The 9,772-nt window shown below is 40.6% G+C and overlaps 1 protein-coding gene across 1 annotated transcript in view; it reads left to right on the top strand.

Annotated features, from left to right (window-relative positions):
* Positions 1–7,039, top strand: part of LOC138038544 (uncharacterized) — a 27,806-nt gene extending 20,767 nt beyond the window's left edge. Inside the window, exons 9-15 of the mRNA XM_068884480.1 lie at positions 42–103; positions 233–367; positions 774–905; positions 1,843–1,997; positions 3,735–3,900; positions 5,486–5,527; positions 5,636–7,039. Coding sequence (XP_068740581.1) covers positions 42–103; positions 233–367; positions 774–905; positions 1,843–1,997; positions 3,735–3,900; positions 5,486–5,527; positions 5,636–5,659 — 716 coding nt within the window. The 3' untranslated portion in view covers positions 5,660–7,039. The remainder of the gene's footprint in view (positions 1–41; positions 104–232; positions 368–773; positions 906–1,842; positions 1,998–3,734; positions 3,901–5,485; positions 5,528–5,635) is intronic.
* Positions 7,040–9,772: the final 2,733 nt, after the last annotated feature.

Here is a 9,772-nt window from a genome sequence, read left to right as displayed (position 1 = left end):
GTTTGAGTTGTCCAATTTGATCTTCTTTTTTGCTTTTTTAGTTTCTAGAACACGTGTGAAGTTGTCGACCCAGCCAGACTACATCAATGCCAATTGGATCAGGGTAAGAAAGAAAGCTTCTTTGACCAAGTTTGAGAACCTTACGGCGGAGTACCCACTGTGTTTTCAATCTATCTTTAACTCAGTCCACAATTTTGTACATCGTAACTTGCTTTTCACTCTCGACGTTTAGGACCATAAAGGACAAAGATGCTACATTGCAACCCAACATCCCTTGAAGGAGACTATGGGAGATTTTTGGCAGATGGTTTGGGATCAAAAGGCGAATACGGTTGTTATGGTGAATAACGAAGAGAAGAATGACTCGGTAAGAGCTGCAAGGCAAACCCCGAACTTTTAGAGATCATGGGGTGTTTGAGATGAGCGAGTTAGGATAACGGGATCTAGATGGCAAGCAAGCCTTTCATTTCGGGGAGGTAATTTTCCCTTTGGTAAACAAAGGATGCCATTTGGACGAGACTTTCAACAATTTTCACTGTTAAGTTTGTCGCTTGCAAATGAGGAAAAAACTACTTAATCTGGGACTAGATTAGCAGCGTATGTCACTTAATAGAATTAAAAAAAAAAAAGAAAAAACCTTGGAAAAAAAATAGAAAAACATTTTAGAAAAAGTTAATTGCAAAAACAGGCATCCTTTCTTGAGTTTCCAGTACCGTAAGTTTCTGGACAATGCTGGTATTAAAATCCTGTGAAAACTTTGTCATCTGTTTTAGGTTGATTTTACCGAATATTTGCCAAAAGGAATAGGGATGTCTAAGCGATTTGGTTCCATTGAAGTTACTGTCAAGCAAATCACTGACAAAGCAGACTACACCTTAACTGTCCTGAGCATTGCGAAAACAAAGGTGAGGCTATATGGACACTTACAAATTTGTACAAAGCTGCATCACCTCGGACCACACCCTAACTGTAGAGAACTTAAGCAACGGCGACAGTAACGAGAATGTCATCTCAGATTATAAATTCGCGTTATTGCAATCACTTCGTAAGTATCTCAACCCTTTTGTATGACAAGGGTGTCGTAGTTCCTCAAGAATGACACTGGTCGGAGCGGCGCTTAACTCGGGAGAAAATGGAAATTTATCTTCAAGTGCTGACGTCCTTCATAAAACATCAAATTTGGCTTTTTCACGTTGTTCTTTTGCAGACGACGGCGAAGAAATGGACAAAAGTGAAAAACGCACGTGCAGGGCGTGCAAAGCTTTTTTTTTTTTGCCCACTAAATATGCAAATTTGTGACGTTCTCGTTGCCGTCGCCGTGTCCTTGCTTAAGTTCCCTTGTAACAACTTCTGACCCCATCCTATCGCTTTTTCTGTAATGAAAATTATTCCATTATTAGAATATCTGAGGTCTGGGTCTCGATACCCTGCCAGCCGGATCTGGTGAGTTTTGCTGTCCGTTCATCACCTCAGGCAGATCACATAATCACGTCATCCAAGAGAGTGGATGGCGCGAGCGAACACATCCACCATGGATACACCTATAATTTTTCAATTTCCCGCGCTTGTTTAGTGTTTGTGACTATTTTAAGAATGATTAGCTGAAATTGCATCATTAAATTTAAGACTAAGATGACTTTTACATGGGCAAAGCTTAAAGTAGATTGAAAAAAAACATTAGATATGGGGATTTGTTTTCTAGCTATATCCTTTCTACAACACACACGTAATCTGAAAACTTAAAGCGACGTTGGAAAGCCGAAACCAGGCTTCGGAATTTAACTAAGCGTGCAGATGAGTAGGTCAAATCTGGATTTTGATTTTCGCTTTTTGTGTTAACAGACAGAATCTCCGCGCGAAGTTTCTCACATGAGATTCACCTCGTGGAAGGAACGCGCCATGCCAAATGTCGCTTTGTTTGTGGGTTTTGTGACAGCCTCGAAGGAAGAACGGAAAAAGTATGGCGACGCCAAAGCCCCAACCATTGTGCACTGCAGGTAACATGAGGGTCAAGTCGGATGAGTTATAGATTCATACAGATTTAGCCAGCCAAATGCCAGTAGAAAACAGATATGTCCAGAAATGCATAGAAGCAACACCATTTTTACAAGGGTCGCGACGTCTCCACTTGCTCTTCTCCCCACCTTTAATATCATTCTCGTCTGGGAATACAGACAAGTACCGTCCTCAACGAAAATAAGGACGTAAGGATAAGCACAAGCAGTAGACGCATGCGTGGAACCGTTTTATAATTAGCACCTTTCGTTTAGACAAAAACTGAGGCAGTAATTAACGGGATGTTAATCATTCCCATGTACTGCTTGTTCTTGTTCCTCTGTCGAAAGCATGAACCAGCCTTTAAGTGCCTATCGCCTCAACACACGTTTCCACTTTATTTATTCTCCGAAATCGTCCTAAATATATCGTGTTGTTTTAGGAACCTTTTGAATGAAATTCCACTTCTTTATTGGCTTTGAAAGAAGGGAAAAGTTGAAAGAAGGGATACCGGGTCGACATCACACATACAACATTGCACATTTAATTTGCATCGCTGTTCTCAATGCAAATTAATTTGCGACGTCAACCCGGTATCGAACCCATTCTCCTTCATTGCTCGTTTATGGATCAAAGTATGACCACCTTTCCCGTAAAAATAAAAAAGTGAAATTTCTATCAAAAGGTTCTAAAAACAATATAATATATTTGGGACGGTTTCGGAGAATTGTTAAAGTGGAAAAGTGTGTTGAGTTGATAGGCACTGATGAATATTTGACCCTGTGTATAATGAATTCCGTGGAAAGCGGACCGCAGAAAAGGAAAGAAAAATGATAATAAATAGATAAATAAATAGAAGAAGACGACACAGAAGGGCAATAAATGCTAGAAGGAGAAGAGACCAAGTATTTTACTTAAAGGTATCCCCCACTCAAACAAAGATAACTTTAAATTACGGGCAATAACATCTACAATCAAATTTGTTTAGGTAATATTTTTTTCGAAGAAAGCGATTGTACATATATCCGAAATAAGTGCGTTTTAGAATCCTCTTTTTCGTATTTTCAAATTTTCCGAGCGCCTCGATCTTGAAGAATTGTAACTTGTTAGGGTAGCCATGGTGTATTTTTAGTCAGAACCATAGAACAACTCTACATCTCACAATTATTCAAAATGGCTGCGCCAAGGGAATTTGAAACTGACAAAGGATTCTAAAATCATTTTCCTGCACAAACACTTTGTTTGAAAATTACACTTCGAACAAATTTGTTTGAAAACATTAGGTACTCTTGTTTAACTTGTCAATACACGAATGGAGGGTAGGTGCCATATAGCAAGTAAGGGGTTGGCAAAGCTAGCGAATTGGCAAGAGGTAACCATGGCAACCTATCCACGGGTCAACCTCGGTTCTCGTCATACTGTCTTCACAGTGGAACTTATACTTACCAATTCTTGCCCTCAGGGGAGGGTGGGTGGGGCAAAAGCGCAAGCAAATGGCGTTAAACCCCGAGCAAGAGGCAAACACAAGTGGAAACAACGGCGACAGCGCATGCGCAATGTTAACAGCCGCTGACCAGCAGACCTTTCCAAGTTAACTTTGCTTATAAATAACCTCATTTTGTAGCGAGAGTGGAAATTTGAAGGGAGTGCTTCTTATCGGAGGAAACGCCATCAGCCCGTGTTACTGAACAACCACCTCTTTAGCTATTTAAATAACACTTGATTTCTTTCTCTGCTAGCGACGGTTTGGGTTTCACCGGTGTGTATATTGCTTTGGATATCGGCATCAAGAGCCACGAGGAAAGCAAGACATCAGTTGTTGATGTGTTCGAGTTGTCCAAAAATCTCAGGCACGACCGACATGGAATCGTTTGTTCTCTCGATCACTACAACTTTATTTATCAGGTGAGACTTGAATTTCACGTGGTTGATTGACAGGCTCTAAAACGCCTGCCGCACGTGTAGCACGTGCAGCACGATTGTTGTTATTGTTTTTTTTTCCTAGAGAAACTAATGGTAAAAGAGAGATTTAGCCTCGCGTTCACGTTGAAAAATTGTATTCTTATTGGTTTTCGTGAAGAACAATCAAACGCGTCTCTAATTAGTGCATTCATGTTAGCACGAGGAGTGAGCAGGCGCCGTAAGGTTCAAATAGCCAATTTTTGGCTATAAGAACTCTACGGCGCATGGTCTCCTACACAGAGTTTCCCAGAGCCTTGGGTCGATCCGAGGTTCTGGTGACTAGAATGTGTAAACGTGAGTGTGAAAGTTTCGTTATTTTAAAAATAAAGCGGAAACTGAAAATTTAAAAACAGAATTTAAATGATGGAGCTGAATGAGAGAAATGTCCTCGCACTTAGAGCGAGTTTCAATCGAGTGTCGTAAAACCAAAACCAAAGTAATAACTTTGTCCAATCAAATAGGACGGAGACAATCCAGTAAACAAAACCAAAACTCGAAGTAATTACACGTAGTCGACACAAAGCGCGGGAAAATGTGCACGCGCGAGCAGCCACGATTGGTTTGGTTTCACTCCTGATTGGTTGAAAAAGTGGCGCGAGAACGTTGAACCAATAACTGAGTAAAGTAATCATAAACCAAAACAATTCGCTAATTACTTTCGACATTCAATCGAAAATCACTCTAACTGGACAATTTAAGCAATTGTCTGTTATAGAGACCTGAAAAATTCTCCATCGGGATTCGAACCCATGACCTCTGCGATGCAGATGCATTGCTCTACCAACTGAGCTATGAAGCCACGCATTTGGAGCCACTCTGTGACTCAGTTGTTGTTTAACTGAACATGTCAAAGAAATGTGCCTTGTCTCGAAATTTCAACTGAAAGACGACTTCCGGCTACGAGAGACTCGACTCTGAATAAGCATTTCCAAGTAGAAAGAGGAAAAAAAACGGATGTCTAAAGGCTCGTTTACACAGAGCAATTTTATCGCGCGACAAGAGCTGCGATTAAATCGCAGCAAAGTTGAACTAAATTTCGATCATGTTCGAATTTGCGGCGACAAGGCTGCGATCTGTCGCGCTACAAATCGCAGTGAAATCGCCGGCTGTTCACACGCGCGATTTGCTGTCGCCGTAAAATCGCCGTTCGATCGCAGCTCTTGTCGCGCGATAAAATCGCTCCGTGTAAATGAGTCTTAATGTAACCCCAATTAGTGTATAACTAAAACACATTTTCACCTCCGAGCAACTAGCTCGAGATTTGCTCCCCAAAATGTGGTAATCGTTTCAGGAATGAATGAGTTAAAACCATCTTTTTGTACTACATTATCTCTTTGTTTTAGTATATACTAAAACAACTATTCACCTCAGTGTCGGTGGCTAGTGGTGGATATTTACCTCTCCGTTCAGGCGCTGCTCGGTAAATACAGTATCCACTATTAGCTTCCTGCAAGATTGCACCAATCACTGCGATATCCATTCTTTTCTTTGCGTTGAAAAAAGTGTAATTATCATCTTCTGCTTGCAGGCTCTTTATGAGTACACGGTCAACTGTGACAAATCGGAGCAGGTACCAATTTTCCACTGCTTCCTTAATTTCTTAACAAACGGGCCGGGCATATGCTGTCCGCTTAATCAAGTTCTTCTCTAACTCAATAATTGTTTTCTTCCCTTTCAGCGAGTCCTGGACGCTTCTCTGTGAATCTGGACTCAAATATTCTCCATTTAAACTGTATTTTAAATATAACTGCGAAAAATCATTTTCTTCATTCACTTAGTATCACTAGTTTACTTTAGCTCGCGACAAAGTCATTTCTGTAAAATTGGCAGCTGACGGTCATCACAGCAAGAGTCAATGCTGTGAACAGACCATTTTGTTTTTGAGTGGGGTGGACGAAACCAAAATTTAGTGGACAAGGAAGGAAGGAAGGAAGAAAGGAAGTGCCATGTAGTAACAAATCCCTGGACTCCCCTTTTTATGTTTCAGAGAGATTGCCCAAGCTATCTTCTCCGCCACCACCGTCCTTGAAAACTGAATGGACCCTTTCGAGTAGCGACAGTTGGATAAATTCTCTTAAAGGCCCTGGAAAACTACTTCAACATTCGTTCGATTTTGTTGAACAGCGATGTTGAAAACGTTTGGCACTCTTCCCCCTTTCCAACCGTGTTGAAACGTGTTCAATAAGCTTAAAAGCGTTTAAACTTTGCTTCAACAACCATTCAGCATTTTTTTGTTATCGCAAATGTTGAAGCCGATAATTTGCTCCCCACTTCCAACGTTGTTGGGTATACGCGTGCGCACTAATCGGTCTCTTAATGACGTATCCATGTCCGTAACCATAGTAACAGCCGCGACTGTAACCTGGGACTGAATACCAGGTCTCTCGTGAAGCTTTGTTCAATCGAATGTCGATGATGTGTTGAAACACTTTGCCACCCTACCATGCAGTCAACATGTTCAACAAAATCTAACGTATGTTAAAGCAAATGTCGAAGCCGTTTTCCTGGGCCAAGCAACAAAGTTTGCTGACCAGCGGTTTTCGGTAAAACAATGGTTTGCTGGGGGTGCTTAGTCTCGCGGGTTCAGAAAACCTGGTTGTGGTCATTGTTATTTAAGCCGGTTTTCAAGCAACGTAGCGAGTCGGAAAATGCTGACTTTCCGTGCAGAACCTCACATTTAACTAATAAGCAAGGATGCATGCCTTGCTTATACGATTCATCTTTGACAAAGACAGCAATTGTGAAATGTTCAAATGGTGGTGCTTGAACAAGAGGGGCTGAGGAATAATCCATTGTTTTCACGTGACGTGAAAACCGCACATACCTTGAGCGTTTTCTCTTTCCCTTCTGTAAATATTTTTTCCTTTCCGACAGTCGCGAATGAGTTTGAACACAGAACTCTTCGATTTGTGAGTTCATGAGTAAACCAACTAGAGAAATGCGACCAACTGCAACTTCAAGCCATGAAGTCATTTGTAATATTTTAAATGAAGTGTTGGATTTTGTGTTATCTGTTACTAGGTTGATCAATTATTAACTGCTTTTGATAGTGAAGTATTGTTGATTAAAAAAAATTTCGAGATTTTTTGTTTTTTGTTGTTATAGTGTCGAGAGTTACAAACGGGCCGCAGCCATGCAATGAAAGATTTGCCGATCCCCTCAATTTCTCGAAAACAACTAAGTTACTGAAATGTTCACCTAAAAGATTCTTGACCAGGGAAAAATAGTTTTCCAAAGGGCTGTTGGTGACCTTTTTGACGAAAACACCGACGCGAAAGCCTGCAAGTCTAACTACCCAATTCTACAAAGATATGTTGATGCAACCATTTCCTTGTGTAGCTTAATTCTTTCAAATGCAGAGACAGCATGTTGGTGAATCTGTTAAAACACTCCTTTCATGAAACCAGTGCTCCAGACATAGGAATGGTTTGCGCTGTGCGGGCTCATTGTCACCCTGGTCTTAAACTCAAATCACATTTTTAATACAAAAGTTACACCTAACGACATCATAGGTATTAGATTGGTTGCGATAGTTTTGATTTCTAGAATCTCCGAGAAGGACAACCAGTTTCCATTAGAATTTGACAGCTTTAATTGATTTCATCGGTAGAAAAAATTGCTACCTTGCCTTTGAAAAATGTGGCACCTTTCATGCCATTCGGGATTGAATTTTCTTTCATAGCGTTTATCTATTCCTTGGCAATTTATAGACAAAATGGGAGACATTCATTTTTAAATGTAGCGCCCATTGACACCGCGGCAAAACGAGTGCGCATGCTCTGCTTCGAACACATTTGATTCGAGCTTTTGAGATCTTTGTTTTTTGAATCTTTTGTACCTTTTGATGATCAAGATCTCACGCTCAACAAAACTAAACAGTAGTTCCGAGTTGTTTCCAACGAGAAAGTCAAAAGAGGTAAGCTTATGTTAGGCATGAATTTATTTGTTTATGTCGTTTCCATGAGTTATCTTTGCCAAACCATGTTTGCTTGTGTTTCGGTCACACCGTTGAAGACCTAAAAGTTGTAAATTTTAAAGTGATAACATTTTTCGTCTACTGTTTTTCGTTGAAGGGCAATTCCTCTAAAAACGCGGAGGGTTTTGACACAAAAAAAGTTTTAACCTCTGACATGTGATACGAGAGCCATGGATTTTTCTGTGACCTGGTTGTCCACAGCAAGAGCTATGGTTTGTCTGGTAGATGGCGATGCTCTTTCTTTTCCAGCCCTGTGTTGCTTTGCAGGACACACTAGGTTGTGGTATGATTAAATTTAATTGATCTCTAGATTTCTGTTGATTTCATTGTCCCAGTCATGTGACCTGAAGAAATCTTGTGGAAAGTGTTGATATCTGGCTGGCTGTCATTTTGACTGTCATTACTTTCAAGATGTGAGCAACTGTTTTTATCTGCACTGTTTGACAAAACCTCTTATTAAGGGAGTCAGTTAAGTTTAGTTTTTTTCATAAAGGGATCTTTACAAAGAGGGCACAGATTTCCATGTTTTTTTTATTTCAAGTATCTTAAGTGACATCTGACCATTTGTTTTTGTTATTTGTTGCTATTGTAGGTTTGTAGTTTCTTTTCGGTGTGGAAAAAGTGATCCCTACCAGTGAATTTTTATGCCAAAAAAATGTTCCTACCCATGAGTTAGCCTGAATTTCAGTCGCCTCTCTCCCCGAGTGACTTAGCGAGTGGAGGAGGCGGCTGAAAATCAAGGCTAACCATCAGTTTAAAGCTGTTTAATTAGAGCTAAGATTTTTGCAGCTGCCTGTAACGACAAACAGTACTTAGCGAGTGGAGGAGGCGGCTAAAAATGAAGGCTAACCATCAGTTTAAAGCTGTTTAACTAGAGCTAAGATTTTTGCAGCTGCCTCTAACGACAAACAGTGCAACATTTGTGTCATCCAAGGAAAAAAGCCAACAAAAATGGTTACTCGTAAACGACTCCTATCAGTCAGCTTAGAAAATTAGCAAAAAGGTATTTCACGAGGGAGAGCCAGATAATAAATGGAACCAGGAGTCCATTACCCGGAGCTTCCATCTGTATTGTACCCTTGAGTCAACCCTTTCCATATATTTCTATTTTTAGAACTACTAAATAGTGACGTATGTGATTAAGAATAGAATAGAATATGATTTTATTTGCTCAGTTCATAGTTAATGTACAATTTAAAGTCGGAAACAAACAGATAAATAGATAAAGTAATCATAATTACAATTTTAATTAATTAATTTAATTAGGAAGTTGAAAATTGCCATGCCAGTTTAAAAATATTTATCATGGAGATTGACCATGCGCAAAAATTTAAAAAACAGGTTTGACAAGTCACAACTGGACTGACTCATCCATTTCTTTGGATGAGTGCAAATCAAAGAATGTCGAGGAGGCTGGTAGAGTTGTCTTTCCTCTTCCCGACTTATCACCACTGTGACCACCATGACCACCACAACTACTGTGACCACCACGACCACTGTCACCACCATGACCACCACAACTACTGTGACCACCACAACCACTGTGACCACCATGACCACCACAACTACTGTGACCACCACGACCACCACAACTACTGTGACCACCACGACCACTGTGACCACCATGAGCACTACGACCACTGTGACCACCATGACCACCACAACTACTGTTACCACCACGACCACAACAACTACTGCGACCACCATGACCACCACAACTACTGTGACCAATACGATCACTGTCACCACCATAACCACCACAACTACTGTGACCACCACGACCACCATGACCACCACAACTCTTGTGACCAATACGATCACTGTCACCACCATAACTAT

Source organism: Montipora capricornis, chromosome 2 (assembly GCF_036669925.1).
Source record: "Montipora capricornis isolate CH-2021 chromosome 2, ASM3666992v2, whole genome shotgun sequence".
Classification (NCBI taxonomy): Eukaryota; Metazoa; Cnidaria; class Anthozoa; order Scleractinia; family Acroporidae; genus Montipora; species Montipora capricornis.
The sequence above is the reverse complement of the archived record's forward strand: the minus strand, read 5'-3'. Positions and strand labels throughout refer to the sequence as shown.